We start from the raw sequence: 23,883 nt of genomic DNA, 5'->3' as shown, positions 1-23,883 counted from the left end.
AAATTTACGAGAGAGAATTTATTTCTGATGTATTTTAATTATCAGTCTTGAAGATTACAATAAAAGAACTTTATCACCTTTGAAAAACTAAATTTAAACGTTCTTCAGTGCAAAAGCAATAACATTGACAAGTGATATTGACTTTTGGATGTTTTTCTTTTAACAATTATATAAAAAATTAACATAATTTATATTTCAAGTCATTTTTCTCTTATTATAATAACCATTTTTACACCAAATCGTAATTTCTCTTAAGCACCGTATTTATAAATTAAAAATGACTAATTTAGTAATTTTTGTTCTTCCTTCGTTTCTCAAGCAAAAATTAAATATTTTTAACAATAGTAATGTGCATATATTTTCCTTTTAAAACAAAGTAAAATATACGTATGCACTTTTATAGCCTACTTAAGCCTTGTCAAGTTGATGAAATAAAAAAAAAAATGAGGAACTATAATTATTTAGACCTACTTATTGATGATAAGTACGCAACATAAAAATATTATGAAATTCTAATACCGGAAACATAAAGTTTTGTCTTTTACAATCCCATTTTTGTAAAATTATTATCTAAAAAAACCAATTAGGCCTAATATTCCCTCAGCAGTAAAAACGCTAAGCCTAATTTCGTCTATTTCAATATGGCTGCCATCCATCTGTCATACCTTCGAAATGCAAACTTTAAGCCTTTGCGAGCAAAATATCTATTCTTATTTCAGCGTGTAAAAAATCTTTGGCATTTCTATCTTTATAAATTAATTAACGGTTACTTTGAAACTCACATTTGAACAGACTTTTGCACATTTGCACGATTATTTTCTTACTTATATAGTTTTGCATATTAAACACTACAACTAGGCCTACGTCTACTGTCATCGTTAGAATCATTATTTCTTTCGAGTAAAAGATATTAATTTCCAATTATGTTTAGCGTACACTCTACAAAAGGCTAGTCTTTAGTCTAAAAAAAACCCCCCAAAACTAAATTTAACTTATAAAAAATAATATTTCAAACTGTACATTTGACTAGCAATATTTGACCAAAATTTAGTTGACTGGAATTTCTTTTTACCTCAAAATTTAAATTAATTAACTCTTTAAATCTTATCAAAGACACATTTGAGAGTTTCCCTACGTTTCTTTCTTAAACAAACAAACACAAAAAGGGCAATAAAATATACTTATCAACTGTTAATATCAAGAAGGGCCAACATTTCATCAATTGACTTCTTTTGTCTTTGAAAATGTTCCCTGCAACGACTCCATAAACTCAAATCCTTTAATGGAGTTACGTTTAACGGAACCTGCAACAATAAGACAAGATATTATACTTACTTTTCTTCATGGTTAAAATTGACGCAATTATAATTCAGTTGTACTTGAAACAATGTCTCCCACTGCAAACTGACGACGGAAAGTAACTTCTCTTTCTCATCGATATCAGCGAATAAAAGAATCCAATCTCCGCCGCAAGTATTCGCCTCTCCACTCTCAAACTCCAAGATGCAAATAGTTGGCGAGTCAATATCGACTCTGACCGCGATCAAATCTGAAAGATTGGCCTTTCCCAAGACCGCGTACGGATTTTCTTTATCACCCAATAACAAAAATACTTGATTGGCTAAAATAATAGCGCTGGAATGAATAGTTTTCAACTCCGTGTCCGTTAACTGCAATTAAATAAGATTAAATTATTTAAAATAGATGAATTAGTTTCAAAAGTAAAACAAACCTTTCCGAACAAAGCTACAGACTGTAAAATTCCCTGAAGCCAATTAGAAGCTTCTAAATCATTAGCAGCCGCTAAAAGTAGCTTTTCTTTGGCTCTTAATTGAAGTTCAAAGGCGTAAGGTCTATCGGCGTCTTGAACCCTGCGACAACCTTGAAAGTGAGGATATTGTAATTGAAAATAAAAGGAGGGATTTTGAGATTCCGAATCTTTGTAGCAATATAAAACGCCAGCTCTAATTAAATAAACCATTAAATATTATAATTATTATTTATCTTCCGAAGCTTTTAGTTTTAATTCACTCCATTCTTTACTTGAGTTGAAAATACGCGGGTATCCACGATTTAACTCCACTGGTTAAGTGAATATACATCAGGAACCCCTCTTGAATGGGACCAGCCGGTGTCGAGACCGGACTTATTCCCATGTAATTCTCCCATTCAACCAATGTGTACAAAGATAAGTCAACATTGTCAGGCTAAAAAGATTACTAATTAGCGGTCTTATTCCTGATCAGCGCCACCTACCCATAGCGGCGACTTTGAGAACTACTGTAAGCGGCAAGCCAATCAGATGTCGCTAAAATCTGGTGACGTCACTGACTGGCACTCTCGGGTCTTACCAAAAATGACGTCACCAGATTTTAGCGACATCTGATTGGCTTGCCGCTTACAGTAGTTCTCAAAGTCGCCGCTATGGGTAGGTGGCGCTGATCAGGAATAAGGCTAATTAGCCCCCAATTAAAGTTAAATAACTTGTTAGGGTAGGGCACCTCAATTTGGAGTTCCTTTGACAACTCTCGTTGTAAAGTCTCAATATGTGTATTTGGTTTTGTTATCATTGAAGGCAACTCTTTCATTCCTTTTCTCCTCATAGTGAGTTCGAGATTGGATAAAATACTCCTAATTAATTAAATTCCCGTTAAACCCTTGTTAATTACGGAATAAAAGCTCCAATTAAATTAACCTGGTTAAGAAATCACTGCCAGTAAAAATGGAACATTTTTGTATCCCACCATGACATTGAATAACGAAACTTTGATAGTTTAGGCTGACCGTAATGGTGTTAATCTTTTCATACGGAATTATGGTTTTAATTTTAAATTTGCCGGTATTGCAATTGCCGGGGAGAAGGAGGTAGAAGGTTAAATTGCTAAGTAAAACAAAGGCCAATTCGTAACCCCCTTGACTGTGATTGGTTGAAACCATAAACATTTTGTAAAGTTTCTCGTCATCTTCTTGGAAGACTTCTAACACTAAATACAAATTAATGTTGTTCTTTATCCTAAACAAAATGAAATTAAAAGTTAATTAACATTATTTATTTCTCGTTGTTAAAAGGACTGACTCTAAACTGCGATCATTGAAGCGATTGGCTTCTTTTAATTTATTAATTTCCTCAATTTTTTGAAAATCATCGTAACTGGCATTTGAATTTGAAGAAGTAATTGAAAGTTGGCTATTCCAGCGATGACTGACGTCTTTATCAAGCTGAAATACCGCGGTATCTTCATTCACTTCCGTCACGGGAGTTTTAAGTCCGTCATAAATAGAAAACTCTTCATCATGGTCCAAAATGGGGTCAGTTTTAAGGGAAATTGCGTCATCTACTTCAGCAACTGATTCGCTCCTCCCATTAAAGTCGGTTAAAGTTTTATCAGGATCTTCTTGACCTTCGGGGGCTTCTCTTTCGCCCAACCAACATAAATTTGGAGGCGTTTCGACTAATTTTTCGTTACTAACATCATTAGGAATATCAATAATTAAAGGCAATTCCAAGATTTTACGTTGAGGGGTCGGTGTAATATCACAATCTTTGTCTATACTTTCACAACGCGAATTTTTACGGCTTTCATTATCAGTTACCGTCACAGTTTCATTGTTATTTATGGTATTTGATTCCTGGCTGCTAATAGAACTGGTTTTCTTTCGTTTAATTTTCACAACTGGTAAGACTCTAGCGTGGACGATTTCCAAGTTTGAATCCTCCGAATCATCAGGATTGGGGGTAATTTTATCAGGATCTAAGTTAATTAAATGAGATATTCTGTGTCTTTGCTTCATTAACTCTTCCTTAAAGGAACAGGAAGGGCAAGAGCAATCGGGGAGGCAATCCCCATTTAGTAGCGTCTCATCAGTAACTTCAACTGCGCTTTCAATGGTCAAGGGATCCTGTTCATCTTCTCCCAAACTCATCATAGAGACGGGAGTCGCGCTCGTGTGTGTTGTGCTCTAAGGATTTGGTTAAAATTAAGAACCCCCCTAAGACACGAAAGACGGAAAGTGAAAACAAGAAACTTGCTTTTGATTCCAAACCACTGCTACATGCCGAGAGATTATCAGCTTCTAAATCTAAATCAATCTTAATTATGGAATTTTCAAATCCCACAGAATCCCAATTAATTGAATCCTAATTAATAATTAACAGTATAATTAATTCTCTATCAAGTTTTGATTGACAGATCAATAAAACCAAAACTAACAACAGTCAGGTCAAATTCAACAAATTCCAATCCGGCCATCAAAGTTAAGACTACTTGCATACGATTATTATCTCGTAATAAGGCGGCTTTCAAGTAATGTTTCTCAAGTATTTTACGATTTTCAACGAAAGAGGAGATGTAGCTTTCGAGCGTATTATCATTCAGGGCTTGACAAATCCAAGATCTTCCCCTGCCAATGTTTGTCGTGACATTTTGCAAGCTTTCTAAGTAAACTCGGCAATTGTGATGCGTAAACTCTTTAACGCATGGCCAATAACCATATGGCGATTGTTTCAAACTGAAAATAATGGGTTCGTTCTATTGTACGAACGTTAATTAAAGTCTACGTCACTTACCCGTGAGTGAATGCTCGGTCCAAACTCTCGCAAAGCATTAATACCTCCGGTAAATTGCCTAATAGCGTCTCGCCATCGTTACGGGCAGTGGCAACATTTTGCACCTTTGTCACGGCTTCTTTTATGGACGTTGTCAGTTTTTCTTTAGCTAATTCGTTATTATTTAACGATCTAATGTTCGGTTGCGGTGGTTCAAAAACGGGGATGTAAGTTGAGACCATTTTAGCGCTAAGCCTTGGCTTTGATGAATAATTCTCGCTTATTTTAAGTTATTTATAGGAATTAAGCGCCTTAATTGCTCCAATTTCAAAACTAAAACTAATAATTTTGGAAAAAATTGATCGCATCCTCGAAAGATAATTGTTATCAATTCCTTTCGTGTCAAGAAGTTCCATTGTTTACATTTTGTCAATGGTAAGACGAAGTTCAAGGAAAACAGCCGCCATTTTGAAATTGGGCTTTCCATCATAACCCGATGCGTCATCCGAAAGGGGTGAAAAGCGTGGAGACATTAAACCGGAGAGGAAACTCAAAAACAGTAAAATTTACCTTATGATAGTATGACACACCATTTATCATTACTCCTCGCTTTTAACAGCGAAATGGCAGCGCCTTACCTTTGACTGTATTACGCTCCACGGGGAAATAACATAGACTGCCAACCCCCTATAAAATAACTTTTAACGCACAATAATTACAAAATTTAACGTTTTTTAAATTTATGTTAATGTTATTTAATGTACATTATTATAAATTAAAATGAGATAATTCTTAAAACTAAGTTTTAATTAAATTTCCCGTGTCATCAACACAAATAGTAGGATCATCTATTATTTCAGACACAGGTCTCGTTGGAGCCTCTGAAAGACTTATTTCTTTCTCCCTGGGTTTTAAATCTTTGAATGACATCATGTAAAGTACCTAGAAAGAAATTAAACAAACAACCCTAGGCTTAAATACTTTTAAAAATTAGTACAAACAAATTAAACGCAATTAAATTAAATTAAATTAATTACCAGAAATAAAACTGATATCGCTAATGGCACTGCAAATAATATGTAGCGGTATTGTAAAAAGGCTCCGCCCCATAATGGACCTATAATACAACCAATGGACATTGAACTTCGTCTGAGACCATGAGTGAATGCTAAATTAAATTAAATAAATAATAATGGTTAAATACATTAATTAATTAAAATAAATAATTATTATAAAAGTACCTTGTTTCTCATATGGTGTTATTTTTGATAACAAACTGGCGGTACAAACTGCCAAAATTGGAATTCCAAATAAATCAAATATAGTTCCAATAATCATATAAATTAGATTGCCTTTATCACCTTTAAATATTAATTAATTAAATAATATTAATTATTATATAAAATAATTAATAAATTAGTTTAGGGAAAACGCACCAACTTTACAATTAGGAATAAAAATTAAAAACCAAGTTGAAGCCAAAATTAAAAATATTTGGCCTATTATTAAAAATATCCGATCAGGAATTTTTTTGCTGGCCACGTGAATCAACCAAAATACTATAATTGTCTATAATTAAAGTTGATTAATTTAAATTAAATTAAATTAATAAAATAATCAAACTTAATTAACTTACAAATCCTCCAGCTATCAGAAAAAAAATACTATTTTCCGTTTCTTCATAATTAAAAAATTCTTTAGTTAATGGCGTTATAATTGTCTAAAAGTATTTAATTAATAATTAAATTTAATTAATAAAATTAAATATAAATTTAATTTAATTAACTAACTTCAAAGGACGTTTGAGCTGTTAAAGTAGTAAAAACAATTGCTAACAAAACTACAATTTCATCCCTTAAATATTCTGTAAAACAAAATGGAATCTTAATTATAATTAATTAGTTTAGTTTAATTTAAATTAATTAAAATTAAAAATTATATACTTTGTACCTTCTTTAAAAGTGCTAAAATATCCCGAAATTGTAGCTAACAAATTATTTTGACTAGAACTGCGACTAATCCTTCTTTTTTTGGTGCTATTCAATTTCCAGCTATCGTTAACGGGATCCCCATTTCCATCAACAGCAGCAGCTGGATTTCTTCCTTGTTCCGCCGATTTAATTATATATTGCTCGGCGCTTTCAATCATGAGATTAGTTTCTCCTCCATCTTCATTAAAGATTTCTTTCGGAGTTGGAGGAACACTGGTAACTTTAGAAGAAGTTGATGGAGATGCACCATCGACTAAATCTCTTTGGAAGGTTGGAGTGTCATCAAAGAGAAAATTGCTTCTTCTAGAAGGTCCCGGTGTATTTGGTTCATTAGGGGTTGTAGGTTCCGTTCTGGGGGCGTTGTAACCGTAATTTAATTGCTCCTCAATGTGTTCGATTCCTCTTAAAGAGGTTAAGTTGAAATAAGCAAAAGCCAAGAGAAACTCGAGGAAAATCCACACACCAGTCATGAATAGCTGCAAACTTTAAAACTGTTAACAAAAAATGCAATTGCTAATTGCTGGTAATGGTAACACACCCCAGGAGCCGTGTATTTGTCCAAATGAAATGGTCCAATTTCATAATCAAGGGACAAGAATAAGAAATTTAATGCTGGTCCAACTAGAAGTCCAATCTGTCGTAAAGACATGATGATAGACAATATCCCCGTCCTATCTTCATCAGCTGTTGACCTTGTAATGTCAGCTAACATCGCCGCACCTCCACCAATCCCTATGCCGCAAACGAGTCTACTCGCCACAAGAAACCATGGGGAATACCCCATAAAATACATGAAACTTCCGACAATCTCCCCCAAATTTGTGACCATCAAGATTATCTTTGTGTTGGGATAAGAATCAGCCCATTTTCCAACTAAAGGGTTGGAAAACAATCCCGAAACACTGAAAGCCGCGATAATTACACCCATCATTGATGAAGGGGAGTTGAAACGGGTACTGATGTAGCCCCATAGCGATGGAAATATCACCGCTAAAGTTACATTGCTATAATTATAATTAAGTTCACGCTCAAATTAAGCAATTATTAAGGAACTTACCATACTCCACCCCGCAAAAGAAGTAAAACAATGCGATTGTTACGTAAGTTACGCGTCTTTTTACAAGGACGCTCATTGAAAACATTTGTAAAGATTGAGTCTCGCTACCTAAGACATGTATCTTCAAAATTCCTCAGCAGGTAACTTGAAAAAGGTAACATGAGGTGTCAAAATTTCTTTCAATACAAAGAAACACGTGACGGCTTCCTTATAAATTATCCGCCCATTTATAATCCGCTAATCTTTAAAAAATATTCGAAATCTGATCCATTTTTTATCGAACCACGGTATCATATTGATAAAAAACAGAAAACCGCAACCACCACCACATGTGGATGCTGCCGAGAGCGAAAATTGAAATCGAAGTTGGTGATTGGTTCAACGCAATTAGACCACGCCCACCAACCATTAATGGCTGTGTATACTTAAAATGACCAATCATGTACTATTTAAACTACATTCGCGTCAAATTAACTAGATAGTACTAGTAGCCTAGAAACTCACCTTTTAAACATGTGCTTCGGGGTTTTTTTTAAATTATCCCTACCTATAAAAATTTTAACAAAAAATATGGACAGGTTTTTTTATTAAAAAATATTTTTTTAATTCGAGTATTAAAATGACAGAAATTTTAACGCTGTCTTTGCTCGTAGTAACAGGCGTCAAATTTTTCCCAGTATTTTGTAGTTTGAGTCCAAGTTCCATTGCATCCATAAGGACCAGCCTTATGAATTCTTTTTTTTTACAAGGGTTTAATTAGGCTTATTTACTTTAATTAATTTAAATATATAATTTAATTTACCTGGCAAAATCATCGCAATCGACTAACCCATCATTATTGCAGTCGTTTCCCCACTAATTTACGTATAAATTAAAATAAACATTAGGCCTAATTTTCAAATAAATAAAAAATGGCGGCGGTATAATTTGGCCTACTTTTTGCATGTAACCAATTACGGCTTTTTCAGCGCACGCTTTATCGTTTAGACACTTTTCAAAGTCTAAAATAATGGTTCAAGTTTAATATTTTCCTTAAATTTAACGTAGATTAATTTAATTAACCAGATTTATCGTTGGGATTAGCGCCCGGTTTGCCACCGTCAGCCCAATAACTGTAAGAAACTTGATAAGGGCCGCAAAAATAAGCGCCAGCTCCGGCGTTATGACATCTAAAAACATTGCAGTCCGAACTGGCCTATTTTATATAAATGACCTTAGTTAATTGGGTTTAAGTTTCAAATTACGGAGAATACCTACGTAACAGATACAATCCAAACATTCTTGATCAATTTGAGGTACCAATCTTTGCCCTATTCGTGGAAACGTGAGATATAAATTTAGGTCAAGGAATCCTTGTATAATTGATTTCGAAGAAAAGTAGAAAACCCTTTCTTTTTGACAGTTAACAAATTACAAAGAAATCAACGTCATACACTTTCGAGTTTCGACATCGTTACACGAAAGCGCGAATTGAATTTCCCGCAATTTATGTTAGATCCTGATTGGTTTAAACTTCCGATGTTTCAATAAATTGCAAAAATGAATTTCCCGCGATTTTTTTTGCAAGCATCTGATTGGTTTAAAGTCTTTAAAACAAACAAACTCATGTCTACTCATTCATGCTCGTACAATATTACATTTAACACATAATATAAACATTTTGTGATTCATTATTTTGTATTTATCTACATTTACACATTTAAACATTTCGTAACATAAAGGATAAAAAAACGTTTAATTAAACTATTAATAATAATTACTCACCTAATGTAAAACTGGTAGCCAAAATAACGGCGCAAATAATGGTAGAATACATAACTGTATAAATTTATAATAAACTATAGTTCGAGGAGGATAATTCTCGTCTGTTTTATCCTGGACTTATGACCAATGAATGAATGTTTGGAGATGTGTTTAACCGTTATAATTAGATACAGTAGAAAGACTCTGGGAAGAATCCTGCTTCGGGGATTAGACGCCCCAAAACTAGTAGAACAGGTTTTTAGTTATTTTTTCTCTTATGAATTTTCATAACCAAGGTTCTCAAAGAAATTCTCTTAGCAGTAGTGGCTTCTAATGTATCTACACAATATACAGTCCAAAGTTGTTATCTGCCATCCATTAATTGTCCACAAATTATTTCCCCATAATTATCTTAATTTGTATTATATTTAAATTTTGAATGTCAAGTTTCGTTTGTAAAATAAAGTTCATTTTTTTATTCATTAGTTAAAAATCTTTGGATACAGAACATAATTATAGAATTAGCATATGGCTAAGCACATGCTGTCTTTGCTCATTAAGAGCAAACTTTGGCCTCTGGGATGCCAAAGAAGTTTGTTGACTTGAAAGGGGCCTTCAATAAAATATTATTTATTCAGAGATAGAATTGAAAGGATGACTTTCGCAAAAATATATAATTCTTACATTCAGTTGGAATTTCTTGCGTAATACATTTATCAATTGACCATAAATAAATTTGAGAATTTCCCGTGCAAAGAGCTAAAACTGATTCGCTAGGAGACCAAGCTAAACCTAATTAAAAATGAAGTCTAATTTATTTTTTACTCGGTTTTGCATTAAGTAAAACATAAGTTTATAAGATATATTCCTTCCATAAGTATGACACTACCAATACTTCGTAATGCTAGAGACTTACAGAGAGCTAGTTCAAGATTGGCACGAGAATAGACTACAGTCCATCTTCCTATTTAGTCTGTACTAAGCCTTTGACAGCGCCAAAACCAGGCGTATGTCGCTTTACCCTGAATCTATTCTATGACCTTCCTCACTCACTTCGTGACAAACTTATGGCCAACATATCTTATTAACTTATGGTAAAATAATTACTGTACTTTTAATAGGATGTCTCTGTATCAAAATATTCGTAGTTTCTAATTTGTCTATATCCCAAATCCAAATTACATTTGGCATATTATCTATTAATAATTTAAATATATAAATTTCATCGTAAATCATGTCTAGACACAATCTGATTACTATATACCATTGACAGTCGCGATGTATCTTGCGTTTGAACTAAAAAGCAACGTTCCCACACCCATTTTAGGGTTAGCTTTATTACTATCAATTGTTAATGTGTTTAATATAACGGGTCTGTTATTAAAAATTTCATCTGAAAGACAAGCTAACTAATTAGCATATTTAAATTTCTACAGCTATTACGAAACTTACAAGTCACGTTTGATTTTAAAATACTGTCTTCAGAAGCAAAATTATTAAAATCAAAACTACCATCATTGTTTGAACCAAATGAATTAATTTCAACTTCTTTATACACGGTCTAATTAAAAAAGGGGAGGGGGGGGGGGTATTTTTTTAAGCTTGTCTCGGGAAGTTGTTTAATTAAAATTAACTAACCACATCTTCCGAGATTATTTCAGAAGGATGACCATATTCCGCGATAGGTTTCCATGTAATATGATTCAATAAACGAACCTAAAATTAATTACCATTTGCATTTTCATATCCTGAAATTTCCCGTTTCTAAACTTTCACTATAATACCTTTTCATCGTAACTACCAATAGCCAAAAACTGTGACGTTGGTGACCAACTAATGGTTTTAATACCGAGTGCCCATTGATAAGCGCAATAAGAAGCCAAACAGTTACCATCAAGTGAGTATAAACACGCATTATACTACGATACCAATTATTTTGTTAATTGTATTCAACCTCCTCTTTAAAAATTATTAATAAACATACATTTTCGGGAATGGGGTCCCAAATACATAGAACGTCGTTAGAAGGTGACCATAATATTCCTCCCATGTCTTTGGTTTCGGGTTCAAAGTGCTAGATTTAATTTTAAAGCCTAATTTTGATCAAAGTCCCAATTAAGTTGGGATATTAAGCGAGTTCCTACTTTAACTAATTGCCAAGTTGAGCAAACAAAGATGCTGACGTGATCTTTACAATCCCTTCTTTCCGCTAAAGCTAAGTATTTCCCATCTGGACTAAATGTTAATCCTGGATTGGCAGCCTTTGCGTATTTCATGTATGATACTGAACGGCTTAACAATGACCATATAGTCACCCTCAACTACATTTGAAAATTACTCATTTAAGTTCATTCCCGTCTTTAGAGTGGTATAATCTTAACTATTCCCTACACGAAACTTTGTGGTTGTCAAAATATGCCTGCCATCTGGACTCCATTGAGCATTAATTATTCCCAATGACCCTTCGTCAATTTTACACGTCCATTCTACGTCTTCCAGGGAAAACGCCTGCCCAATTGTCGTCTTAAGTCATCGTATATTAAAGGTCAAGATACCCCGTAACATACCTGAACAAATCTGCGTTTATACATGGCACATAATATATACTTGGAGTCAGAGGACCATTGAATGGCTTCAATTACGTCCAAACAGACGAATGTTTCCTCAATTTGAAGGGTTTCAACGTTTCTTATAATTACACGATTTGTAATTGTGTTCGCCTGTTGAATAGACAATTCAAAATTAAATTAATTGCTTTGAAAACCTTCCATTTCAAAAATTCAAATCGGAAGTTGGAAGCCAAAGCTTAGTGAAACTTACCAAAAATTGACCATTAGGCGAAAACTTGCTGATAGAATTAGTTTGTTTTGATATTCCCGAAAACTTCATTGCAATTAATTTCAAAATTATACACCGTTTATTAACTAATTACGCGATTTTAATGATCATAAACATGAGAAAACACCACGCACAACAACGGTCGCGAACTCGCCACAATTTCAAATATGACAGTAGCAGACGATAATAACAAAAGTACTCGCTACTGATTGGCTCCGCTCGACTTCTGCGCAGCAGTTCTTTCGTGGGATTGGACGAACGTAACGAACTACGGAATTCAAAATGGAAAACACCGCATGGATTCAAACAACGAGGCACGAGTCAGAAATTATTTTAATTGGCTACCAGGAGAATAACACTATAGATCATAAATTATTGTTGAAAAATCGACAACAAAAGTTTATTTTTATTTCAAACATATATTACACTTGTACAGAATATTTTGAAAATAAAACTGACGCAATTTAAGTTACAATAAATCGAAAACACTTTTCTTAATCTTAATTTTCGCGCCTGAAGTGGCGTTTTGTCTAATATTAAACTTGGGTTTTTTCTTAACAGTTTTTTGTACTTCTTCTTCCGCTGGTCGTTTAGGAGCTGGATCAGTCGCGGTTGAAAGAAAAACAAAGTTTTTGGTGGCTCTTCTACCGACAGTGTCTTTGTCTTGCTTAGTAAACTTATCGGATAAACTATTTAAATATTGGACATTCTTAAAGAGGAACGAAGACTCTTTCTTATCCGTTGGCGTGTCTTGAAGTTCGTCCATCTTGATAAAAGATCGGTTGATGCCATTGGAAATCCTGAATTTCTTTTTCATTTTCGGACCAATTGGCGATTCGTTCAAGGCTTGTTGTTCGGATTTCCATTTCTCTCGTTCGTGTCTCTCTTTTCTCCAGTTTTCGTCGTCTACTTCGTTCATTCCACCATCGGCTTCGTCACCGCTTTGTCTCTGACCATCTTCGTCGTCTTCCAAGGATAGATTTCGCCAACGAAATTTCCTGGTTCGTCCTTCACCATCCGTGTGTAGATCTCCATCTTCGAGGAAGGCGTTTTTGAAGAAACGAACTTCTCTCTTGTCATCGTCAATCATCCATTTTAAATGTTCCTTTTCGATTTTCTTTCGAAGTTCCTCTTCGTCGTCGGATAATTGGTCATTCAATAAATCTTTGCATTCTTCGCCTTCTTCATTTTCATCTTCATCTCCGCTTCCAATGTCACTTCCAGAGAGCTCAGCTTCTTCGTCAAAAAAATCGTTCATCGCAACTTTCTCGGTCGCGATTCGTTTTACTGGTAGTGTTTCTTCATCTTGATCTTCGTAACCTTCATCTTGAACTTCTTCCTCATCGTCACCTTGAACTTCTTCTTCCTCCTCCTCATCATCTTGATCTTCTTCTTCCTCATTATCATCTCCATCACTACCAGCTTCATCATCAATAAACATGGCGTTTCTCCTCTCAGCTCTTGACGTTTTAGTAAAGTCATTCGACCAAATTGAAGCCGCGTCCGAATTGTCATCGTCACTATCTACATCTTCCATAACTTGTCCATCATCTTCAGTGTCACTTTCAACGATGGCGACAACTTTCTTCTTCGTTTTGGAATCGATTTCTAGTTCATCTTCACTGTCGTTCTGGGTGTCCTCAAATTTTCCAGTACATAGTCCCAACAATTCTTGAGTTCCAGATTCGTTTTGAGTGAAAAGATTGCCGATTTTTGGAGGTTCATCTTTGGACGAGTATGTTTTGGGATTGCTCTTGCAAAATCCGACGCTGGCATCCATGGCATCGTCAAATTTTCCCGTACAAAGGCCGAGTAATTCCTGGGTGTTCGCGTCATTTTGAGTGACAAGAGGAAGGTGTCCTTTATTCGTTTTAGCCTGCGTTTCAAATTTCCCGGAACATAAATCCAACAACTCGTTAATTTCACCCGAGCCATTTTTATTTTGCGTGTAAAGATTATTTTTCGCAGACTTTCCTTCTTCATTTGTCTCTGATTCTAATTCTTCGCTAATTGCCGATGTTTCGAGTCGTAGATGTTTCAAATCTTCGTAAGACGGTTGAGTCTGGTTAGGTATGACTCGCGATTGACTGAGCCATGAAGGTCGATTTTTGGTATCAACTTGTGGTGGTGATATTTTATCTCCGTCTCCTTTCTCGTTTAATCCGTATTTGTGTCCTCCTCCCGGCTGATGTCCCGGAATTAAGGTGCCATCCATTTCTGAACTGGAGTCCATGTTTGGTTCCTTTCCCAAAGTAACGTTGGATTGAACAGAATTGTTCAATACCCCCGTTTTTTGTGGCTCAACATTGTCAACATCGGGAAGCTCTGGTTCCTTTGGTTCTTCAAGTTCATTATTTTCTTCTTCAAGTTCATCTTCCGAGTTGACAGCGGAATCAAATTCCTCTTCCTCATCTTCGAACCCTTCTTCATTGTCAATATCAAAGGCCTCCTGTTTCTCTTCTCTCGTCAAACGTTTCTTTTCACTAATTTTGTTCCAGAGTTTTTCTTTCAAAGAAGATATTTTCTCGATTTTATCCTGAGGTATTAGTATCTCGTTGGAGCACAAGGGTCGGACTTTGACCTTAATTTCATTTTCTTTCAAGGTCGCTTTGTCAGAATTCTCATTATCTTTAGTGACGACGTGAAGTACAACTTCTTGTTCAACGTCGCGTTTGGCTAAGCTCGAATGTTTGGCGAATCTATCCAGGAACTCTTCCACTTTATGGCGAGAAACGTCCGAATCGAGATCAATAAAGGAATTGGGTGTTCCTTGAATTTTAGGAGAGAAATCCTTAATTTGACTCAGTTTATCTTTGAGTAAAGATAGTCTGTTCTTTTTTGGTTGAGTTGGAACATCATCTAATGGTTTGGGAGCGCATAAATCCTCGAAACTCGGCAAATCTTCTAGTTCCATCTCAGTCTGGGGTGTTTGTTCCGTATCTCCATTATGGTCAGTATGATCTGTGAATGCTAATTTCTTCGGTTCAGGCTCTTTTTTCATGTTTTTCTTCAGAGCAGGAGGAAGATTTTCTACATCATCCTTTTCCACGCATTTTCTTTTCAGGAATTCTTGAAGGCTCTTGATTTTCGGTGGGTTATGATAAGGCAAACTGATCCTCTTTTCTCGCAGAATTCTCTGACTCTCACTGTAGATTGAGGTTAAATTTTCTTCCAAAGCTTTGGTGTCTTTTAACGTTCTTCTCTTGGGTTTAGCTTTAGTTTTCTTGTTAAATGGAGTGCTTTCGGTTGGTAGTGAAGAGTCGCTTTCATTATTTTTGCCAGTATCGTTTTCAGATTCCGAGTTATCATCATGGTCATGAAAGAGACGCGTACGGCTTGACTTTTTCTTTGGAAAATCTTCTTTTTCGTTTTCAGAATCAGAAAGCTCCTGATCGTATAAATCATCGTTGAGAAATTGACTGGATTTATTTTTAGGGGCATCCTCCTCATCTTCAGAATCAGTTAAGAGAGCCTTTGAAAAGCTTTTTGTTGATTTCTTCGCTAAAAATTCTTCATCTTCAGAATCAGTTAATTCTTTGTTTAATTCGTCTTGGATATCGTCCAAAGATATACGTCTTCGTTTGGGTTTTGATACCGAACAATTGTTCTCAACACATTCAGTAACATTAAAATCACCCAAAGTTATAGAAACTTCGTTTACATCATTTGTTTGACCAACACAATCAATAATATTTTGCAATGCCTCTTTAACTTCGACAAATATATCACTGTCGTTATATTCTAGGGAATCTTTAAAAGACATTTTAATAATTTTAAGCAATTACCAATTTGTTGGAAGCATTAAAGATGATTTTAATCCATTCGAATCGAAGACACGTTGGTGAATAATGCACCGCACTTTGAATGTACAAACACACGTTGTTTACGCAGCGATAATCCCGCCAAAAAATAAAACACCTAGGCTTAGCGTGTCTGCGCACGCGTGGTAAATCACGTGACTAAATATATGATCTTTGGCCTTTGCGTTCGCGGGAAGCGTGGTTGCCTGTACGGTGTATTGACGTTTCAACATTTGTATTATTTTGAAGCGATTTTTTTCCGTATTCGATTATGGATTCGTCCCAAAGTGGAAAATTTCACTCCAAACATCTTTTTAGAATGTCCAAAATCAAGAAAAGGGGTAAAAACAAGGTAAAACCGTCTTACAGCTCGAAAAAATGTAAAACAAGAACACCTACCTTTAAAACGATGCCAGTTGCTCAAGGTTACTCTATAAGAAAAGCGTCGTCAAATTCACAGCCTTCGAGCGAAGAAAGTCAGGTGTCAACCTTAAAATCCAGTCGGTTAGTCGCTGTTCCTGATAACCAAGAAATAAATCCAAACTTATGGCAAACTGAAAGATCTTGCCATCAAAGCCAAGCTACCTCATCCAGTACCTTTTACCAACCCCCACCTCGTAACCGAGCTGTTAGACCTAGAGAAGAAACGGAATCCTCAGATGATTCGGAAGCGGAAGATGAAACTAATTCCGAGTTTCAGGGTTTCTACAGGACATCAAATATGGATAAAAAGATGTTGGAGCAAAGTGTACAAGCTCAATATGGAGATAGTCTGGAAGGGTTAAGCAATGTTTTTACCCTTCAATCTGATCAGGATGTGGGGAGTGAGGATGTATTTTCTGACGAAGAAATGTCACCTAACCAACAGTTTCAGAGAAATTCACAAAGTCCCGAAAGAATGAGTGACAATGAAGAAGAAGAAGAACAACCCTCAAATGAAAATGAATTCCAAATTGTCCAAGATCGAAATTTTCATGTCCTAATTTTGGGCAGAAAAGCGGAAGTAGCTCTAGTTGGAGCAGCTATGATTAAAGTTTTATCTGGGCAGGCGCAAATCCTTGGCTACACCTTGAACCCAAGTGCCAAAAGTTTCATCCCAGTTTACTCTCTAAGATACCAGTCTCACTTGACAATTAGAGCTTTACCCACGTCAAATATAACTAAAAAACAAATGAACGAAAACCTAATACAAAAACTGGAGAATGAACTTGTATCTGGCAGAGTCATCAAGTACATTACAGAGACAACTGACAAGAATTCAACCGTGGTTTTACTGAAACCAGTTTCTTCTAAAGTCTCTGTCAAATTCGCCTTCCATTTGAGCCGCTTAAACCTAAACTCCTCTGATTATGGTCTTTGGGGAAAGAGTGTCAAGATAAATAACTTGGCTTATAACAAACTGGTCAGCCCTAATTACTCATTGGTACCGGCTCACCAGGTACACACCCTCAAACTGGATAACATTGACAGCATTCTTCAGGATATTGATGATAATCTGAGCTACTCCATCACTCACGGTACTCCTCCACCGAGAGTGTTGTTATGCGGACCTAAAAACGCTGGAAAATCCACGATAATTCGTTACTTGATCAACCACATCCTACCAAGTTGCGATAAAGTCGTGTATTTGGACGCGGATCCTGGACAGAGTGAATTCACTTCATCTGGAAGCATTTCCTTAACAGCTGTTGAATCTCCTTTATTGGGACAACCTTTTACTCATCAAAAGACACCCGAGGCAACTGTCTATGTTGGAGGAAAGGACGTCAGCAACACACCAGACACTTACAGCACCGGCATATCCGACTTGATGGTCCATTATCAAAGCGTCTTCAATAACGCACCACTATTCATCAACACCATGGGTTGGACTTCATTAACCGGAGTCAATCTTTTAATGGATGTAATGCGTTTTGTGGAACCGACTTTTGTCATCCAAATAAATCTGGACAACGCTGCCAGTCAAAATCTACCAAATCTTAGCGCCAGTTTCGTCAACCAAGAATCTGGTTGGAAGACCAATCCGGGAGAGTTCAACTTGGGATACGAACACCGCGTCTTGACGTTAACGGCCGACCAATTTCCCCATATAAGACACAACACAGGCGACAGCAATAAACTCTTTAGAGAGTTGGCATTGTACGCGTATTTTGGGAGACTACAAGGCAAAGTTTCCGTCGATAACTACGACCCCATTAACAGTTTCAAACCATACAAGATCCCATTCAAATCCATCGGAGTTTATTTCTGCAATGAAACGCCACCCATGGAGTTTACACTAGACGCCTTGAATGTCAGTTTGGTGGCGTTATGTCTGATTGACATTGAACAAATGTCCCGAGATCCCGAATTTCCTCATTACCCTAAAAGAGTTCATAGCATCGAAGGCAACGTTCAACTTGGTTACGGAATTATCAGGGGTATTAATCACAAAGAAGAAACCATTTTAGTCATAACACCGGAACCATTATCGAGATTGCAAAGCGTTAATGCACTTGTTTTGGGTTTGGATGGAATCCCGACAAAATTTCTAACATCCGCCAAAGTACAAGGATACATTCCTTACGTATCTAAAAGAAATAATCAGAAGAATTCGGCGCTGTCTAAGAAAATTAAACGTAAAAGGGCCAAATCGGCAGTCAAGACTCAAGAATGGGTATCTCCCAACATGATACCAATTTCCCAATAATTCTTTTCTTTATGTATTTCGATATTTGTAACAATCTCTAAATAAAAGTAATAGTCACTTTATTTACAATGGTTTCAATATTATTGCGCAACAATGCAATTGAATTAATGATTTTAAAAGCTAATTAATAAGTCATAACTAACGTAAAAAAAAAAAAAAAAGTTTGGAAATCTAGTACTAATTAACTTTGTGGTTTGGCGAACTAATTAATTAAACTTTACACATACTAAAAAAATACTTCTGATATGGTATTACTCCTCGAGTGTCTCCGTTTTCGAATCCACTCAAAGAAAAAGGGTTAAAACTGCGTGTTAGGCCTAGATTTTGTATTAAAAAATATAATATAATATACACTTATGGAATAATTGTAAATTAAGTACTAATTAATTATGGCGTGTTGGTTTTTTTTTTTGTTCCCTGACCTCGTTTTACTAATTACTTAGACTGCAGGTAATTAATTATTTAACTCATTTGGTTAAATAAAAATGCTTGATTGATTGATAAATAAATTGATTAGGCTTAATTAATAAGTGAAACAGATCTCTATAGTCTAATAATAAAACAATAAACGTGGTAGGTTGTTTTGTTTCAAGCCTCAATCCTTTTCGTTGGCTACAGCTTCCAATTGATGCTTTAATGTACGGAACTTTGGCCTAATTTCCGGTTTCTAAATACAAAGAAAATGATATGGGCTATTTAAATCTGAAAAACTCTTTGAAAACTGTCAAAAAATCACTTAAAAAATGTAAAATTATTGTCCTTTAATGTACATTAAATAATTAAATTAAACTAAAAATACGTACTTGATCCCAACAAGTTTTCATCAAACTATAAACATCTCTTGGACAAACGCTTGGTCTGGCTAATCTTTGTCCTCTCTGAACTTTATCAACAACTTCGGCATTAGTGCATCTTCCATAAGGCATTTTACCACAAGTAAATACTTCCCACATCAGAACACCTGTAATTAAAATTAAATAAAACCATTCAAAACCATTAAAAGTCTTAAAACAATTAAATAAAAACATTCAAAACCATTAAAAACAAGTTTAACAACTAAAAAAGAATATTTCTTACCGTAAGCCCAAACATCCGATTTACTACTAAATCGTGTATATCCAAGAACTTCAGGTGGCGCCCATTTAATTGGAAACTTTGCTCCTCCCGAACTCGTGTACTCGTCATCAATGACGTACCTGGCCAATCCAAAATCAGCCACTTTAACCACGCTATTTTCGCCCACTAAACAATTTCTGGCTGCCAGATCTCTATGAATGTAATTATGCTGTTCCAAATAAGCCATTCCGCTACAAACTTGAAGACAAATATCAAGAAGGACAGCCGGCTTTTGGGATAAACGAGTTTCGTTTTGACGCAAGTAATTTAGCAATGATCCTGTTTCAATAGTTTAACATTTAACAAGATTAGGTTATCAAGAACTCGGGGATTATCGAGTTAAAGATAAAGTTATGGAACATAACATTATACCTTAAAAGAATGGCCTTTTTCTAAAAAGAATAAATAAATAATCTCTCATTACTAAATAATTAGTATTTAATTAGTTTTAAAAACGAGGACTACCGCGCCGCCATTGCTGTAGTGACGTCTGAGAGCCACCTTTATAGGGATTGGTTGAATTCTCATAGCCCACTCGATCACGCGCCTAAGGGGTTTCATTAAGCAGACGCCACCAAAGCAATGGTTGGCGCAGTAATCCTAGTTTTTATGACTAATTATTTTTAAATGCTAATTATTTTGTAATAAGAGATAATTTCCTTTTGTATTTAGAAAAAGGGCTGTTCTTTTGAGGTATAATGTCATGAAGGATTGTGTGTGCAAAATAAAAGGGGATCATACCGTGTTTCATGTACTCAGTGACAATAAATATGGGTCTATTTTTACTGCAAACGCCGTAAAGTTGAACCAAATGGGGATGTTGCAATTTACTAAGTGATTAATTAAGTACGGCAACAAAAAAGGAGGCAAAAGAATGAAAAATAATCAAGCAATTAGGCGCAATTCATGCCTTTGGTATCTAAATATTAACTATTCCATACTTGCAGGTTATAAATTAGTCTAAGTTAAGTTAAATTAAATTTAAATGAATTAACTTACGTCATGACTTTAGCTTCATCAATGAAATTATCTTCAGACATTGTACCTTCCTTCATCATTTTAATGGCGACATCGGTGCATCCTCTCCATTTTCCTTTTCTAACAACTCCAAATTGACCACTTCCCAATTCTTTCAATAATGTCAACTCGGAAGGATCAATTTCCCATTTATCTGTTTTAAATTATGAAATTTAATTTAATCAAAGGAAAAGTTCAGGGAACATAACATTAGGCCGTTTTATTGCGTTTTTACGCCGTTTTATTGAGTTTTTACGACGTATTATTGAGTTTTTACGACGTATTATTGCGTTTTTACGACGTATTATTGCGTTTTTACGACGTATTATTGCGTTTTTACGACGTATTATTGAGTTTTTACGACGTATTATTGAGTTTTTACGACGTATTATTGCGTTTTATGCCGTTTTTACGCTATTTTATTGCGTTTTCACGCCGTATTATTGCGTTTTCACGCCATATTATTGCATTTTCACGCCATATTATTGCACTTTTACGCCGTATTATTGCGTTTTATGCCGTATTATTGCGTTTTATGCCGTTTTTATGCTAATTTAATGCGTTTTAACGCCGTTTTATTGCGTTTTCACGCCATATTATTGCACTTTTACGCCGTATTATTGCGTTTTATGCCGTTTTTATGCTGTTTTATTGCGTTTTATGCTGTTTTATTGTGTTTTTACGCTGTTTTACGCTCTTTTATTGTGTTTTTACGCTGTTTTATGCTCTTTTATTGTGTTTTATTATATTTTATGTTTCATAGTAATTAATTTTGTACAAAATAACAAATGGATAAATTACCTTTGGAAAATCCGGCGGTTGTGGGAATGGCTTCAGTTTGACTGCTGGGGGGATTTTTAAGTCTGGTGGCCAAACCAGCGGAATTATGCTTATGATAAAAAATTAGCTCGTCTATTGTTGGGAATGGATGTTTTTCAGTTAAGTAGAACTGTCCTTTGGAATTTGTTTTAATGTGATAATGCTTGACTTGGGGACCATTGCTATTAAAATTATAATTTTTAAATAAATAAAACAGAACTAAATTGAAAAAGTAGAAATACTTAGAAGATAATTACTTAGTTGTAAAAAGGGATAAAGTGACCATTCCTTTAGTCGAGGAATTTCTAACTAAGAAGGTTCCTTCTTTGTTCTCTTGTCTTAGGACCATTTCACACCGCTGCCTCGTCATATCACCCGCGTGCCAACTAATAAATTAAAATTTAAAATTAATTAGAAATTAATTTAGTTAATTACTATAATTAGTATGAAAAAATTATAATTTAATTACTCAAATTGTTTGAGACCAATATGAGCTTTATCTTCAACATAATTACTAGGAATGAAACCAGTTTCTCTAAAAGTTAAATAAATAATTAAAATTTTAATTTTAATTAAAATAAATATTTTATTTAATTTTGTTTTTACCCTTGGGAATTTTTAACTTTCCACCAGTGTTCTTGAGAATCGTCTATCACGTGATATTCTTGACCCTTAATGTTAATTAATATAATTAGTTTAATTTATACTACCTTTATTAATTAAAAGCATGGAATTAGTTACCCTGGTTAGAGTTAAATCTCCCTCTTCTACGGCTTTAAAAGGATAAAGAGCTACGACAATTTTCCCATTTTCAATTGTTGGAATACTGTTGACTACAGCGGCAATTTTTGCATTCTGAGGATTCAGAACGGATTTGCTGTTCAAGGAATTGTTTAATTGGTTGACGATTTTTCCTATTGTTTTGGGCATGATATTAAATGTTCCTTCGCAAGATGAAGTGACGGAACAACCTGATGCGGATTTGGAATTAGCTCCGCAACAAGTCCATTTACCACTTTGCCAAATTCTAGGATGGTATTTGTCAACCAGTCCAGGATTATCAGCACAAACTAAAAGGACAATTTTAATAACTTAGGACAGACTGAAATACGCATTGAAATAATTTATTAAATTTACTCTTTCTTAATGTGTTAATCCAATCATCTCTTTGCTCAGCTGAATTTGCAATTACATACAAGAGGTTTTCATTATAACCAATCTTTAAAGATAAATAATTAAAATTTTATAACACTTAAGATTACTAAATCATGGCTAAAACTAAGTAAATAACATACTTGAAAGGCGAATTTTCTATCTAAAGCATCCTCTTTTATACACTCTATCAATTTAACGGTGGAAAGTTCAACTCTACCCTTTTCTTTGCCCCTTTTCTACAAATTAGGTTGTTTATTTGAGTTCACGCTAAGACATTTAAATATTAGAAGACTTACCTCTTGATTCCCGTTATAGTAAGTTAAAGTATTTGGCGTTAAAATGAACCATCTAGTTTTATAGTTGATTGGCCCAATTATTTTCTTATTTTGAGACCTTTTGACCATTAAGGCTTCTTTGATAATATCATTCTCGTTTATTCGACTAGCCATGATTCCAGACTCGAGTTAGGTTAATTTAGATTAAAATTGGTCAGAAATTGAAGGAATTTAAAGTATTTTTGGCGAATCAGTAGTCCTAAACTGACTACTGATTCTTGAAGGAAAGAAGGCCAACAACAAATACTTGTCAGAGAAGCCGAGGCTTAAGTTTCAGACAAAATCATAAATAAATCCTCGCCCGTGGCTAAAATAATTTAAATAATTGTAAAGAACTCGATTTTCGAAAAGGGTGGGGGTGCTAAATTCTAATAGATTCGCTTTAAGACTTTTTTTTACCTGAAAGGTAAAGTTGGCCTATTCAGGGCAGGATAAAAAGTAGTGAAAACTGCATTCCTTCAAGCTGTTTACCTTCGAAAGTGAAAATCATAAAGAAAAAAAAATAGGCGAAAGGGGCATATCCGGATTGGTCTCACCATCAATGAACAATAGAACCGACACGTTGTTATTTCCTCGGGCCATAAAAAAATCGACCTAATTCACTGATCTTTCGTAGTGAGATAAAAACATGCGCGTAAAACGTGAAGATGGTTTCCGCGCAACCAATCGCGCTATTTTGCGGGAAGTTTAAATACGAAAATTGCGTTAAAAACGTATAATTACACTAATTAAACGCTAATTAACTTATACTTAGATAAATCTATCATAAGAAATTTA

The 23,883-nt window shown here is 34.9% G+C and overlaps 7 protein-coding genes and 1 long non-coding RNA gene across 9 annotated transcripts; 2 read left to right on the top strand and 6 right to left on the bottom strand.

The window, feature by feature from the left end:
* Positions 1–17: 17 nt before the first annotated feature.
* Positions 18–4,838, bottom strand: LOC149709714 (pleckstrin homology domain-containing family M member 2-like). Its single transcript, XM_089857664.1, has 10 exons — positions 4,568–4,838; positions 4,212–4,509; positions 4,031–4,138; positions 3,077–3,960; positions 2,696–3,013; positions 2,502–2,631; positions 2,044–2,207; positions 1,733–1,964; positions 1,380–1,670; positions 18–1,304 (listed from the first exon to the last, which is right to left on the bottom strand). Exons 1-10 carry the CDS (start codon positions 4,786–4,788, stop codon positions 1,185–1,187), a joined length of 2,766 nt encoding a protein of 921 aa, XP_089713790.1. The 5' UTR covers positions 4,789–4,838; the 3' UTR covers positions 18–1,184.
* LOC149709713 (uncharacterized) lies at positions 4,636–5,489 on the top strand. Its single transcript, XR_016376143.1, has 2 exons — positions 4,636–4,773; positions 4,837–5,489. It is a non-coding gene; the product is annotated as an uncharacterized LOC149709713 (long non-coding RNA).
* Positions 5,270–7,932, bottom strand: LOC149709712 (uncharacterized). 2 transcript variants are annotated; one of them, XM_089857679.1, is made up of 9 exons: positions 7,595–7,932; positions 7,076–7,527; positions 6,497–7,013; positions 6,337–6,410; positions 6,183–6,266; positions 5,983–6,115; positions 5,788–5,907; positions 5,584–5,714; positions 5,270–5,488 (listed from the first exon to the last, which is right to left on the bottom strand). In XM_089857679.1, the coding sequence occupies exons 1-9, from the start codon at positions 7,677–7,679 to the stop codon at positions 5,345–5,347; spliced, it is 1,740 nt and encodes a 579-aa protein (XP_089713805.1). In that variant the 5' UTR covers positions 7,680–7,932; the 3' UTR covers positions 5,270–5,344. The 2 variants fall into 2 exon arrangements, with proteins under 2 accessions (XP_089713805.1, XP_089713806.1); XM_089857680.1 differs by lacking the exon at positions 7,595–7,932 and having other exon boundaries at positions 6,497–7,020; positions 7,076–7,256.
* Positions 7,933–8,173: 241 nt separating this feature from the next.
* On the bottom strand, positions 8,174–9,643 carry LOC149709711 (lysozyme-like). Its single transcript, XM_089857693.1, has 6 exons — positions 9,359–9,643; positions 8,852–8,904; positions 8,657–8,789; positions 8,531–8,595; positions 8,397–8,449; positions 8,174–8,328 (listed from the first exon to the last, which is right to left on the bottom strand). The coding sequence occupies exons 1-6, from the start codon at positions 9,408–9,410 to the stop codon at positions 8,226–8,228; spliced, it is 459 nt and encodes a 152-aa protein (XP_089713819.1). The 5' UTR covers positions 9,411–9,643; the 3' UTR covers positions 8,174–8,225.
* Positions 9,644–9,784: 141 nt separating this feature from the next.
* On the bottom strand, positions 9,785–12,355 carry LOC149709710 (WD repeat-containing protein WRAP73-like). The gene is made up of 12 exons (XM_089857683.1): positions 12,158–12,355; positions 11,905–12,057; positions 11,729–11,845; positions 11,482–11,658; positions 11,322–11,411; positions 11,122–11,256; positions 10,976–11,053; positions 10,790–10,898; positions 10,602–10,730; positions 10,450–10,533; positions 10,022–10,129; positions 9,785–9,950 (listed from the first exon to the last, which is right to left on the bottom strand). The coding sequence occupies exons 1-12, from the start codon at positions 12,224–12,226 to the stop codon at positions 9,859–9,861; spliced, it is 1,341 nt and encodes a 446-aa protein (XP_089713809.1). The 5' UTR covers positions 12,227–12,355; the 3' UTR covers positions 9,785–9,858.
* Positions 12,356–12,548: 193 nt separating this feature from the next.
* On the bottom strand, positions 12,549–16,042 carry LOC149709709 (uncharacterized). Its single transcript, XM_089857651.1, has one exon. The coding sequence runs from the start codon at positions 15,936–15,938 to the stop codon at positions 12,645–12,647; it is 3,294 nt and encodes a 1,097-aa protein (XP_089713777.1). The 5' UTR covers positions 15,939–16,042; the 3' UTR covers positions 12,549–12,644.
* A 123-nt stretch (positions 16,043–16,165) lies between these two features.
* Positions 16,166–18,726, top strand: LOC149709708 (polynucleotide 5'-hydroxyl-kinase NOL9). The gene has a single exon (XM_089857602.1). The coding sequence runs from the start codon at positions 16,247–16,249 to the stop codon at positions 18,662–18,664; it is 2,418 nt and encodes an 805-aa protein (XP_089713728.1). The 5' UTR covers positions 16,166–16,246; the 3' UTR covers positions 18,665–18,726.
* Positions 18,707–23,656, bottom strand: Btk (tyrosine-protein kinase Btk29A). Its single transcript, XM_089857624.1, has 14 exons — positions 23,506–23,656; positions 23,068–23,413; positions 22,912–23,007; positions 22,754–22,835; positions 22,358–22,686; positions 22,223–22,287; positions 22,086–22,151; positions 21,874–22,002; positions 21,599–21,798; positions 20,780–20,951; positions 20,522–20,610; positions 19,742–20,059; positions 19,468–19,625; positions 18,707–19,331 (listed from the first exon to the last, which is right to left on the bottom strand). Exons 2-14 carry the CDS (start codon positions 23,218–23,220, stop codon positions 19,260–19,262), a joined length of 1,929 nt encoding a protein of 642 aa, XP_089713750.1. The 5' UTR covers positions 23,221–23,413; positions 23,506–23,656; the 3' UTR covers positions 18,707–19,259.
* Between the last annotated feature and the right edge of the window lie 227 nt (positions 23,657–23,883).

This window comes from Phalangium opilio, unplaced genomic scaffold, assembly GCF_054372755.1.
Source record: "Phalangium opilio isolate 3A_F unplaced genomic scaffold, DU_Popi_V2 ptg000011l_1, whole genome shotgun sequence".
Lineage (NCBI taxonomy): Eukaryota > Metazoa > Arthropoda > Arachnida > Opiliones > Phalangiidae > Phalangium > Phalangium opilio.
The sequence above is the reverse complement of the archived record's forward strand: the minus strand, read 5'-3'. Positions and strand labels throughout refer to the sequence as shown.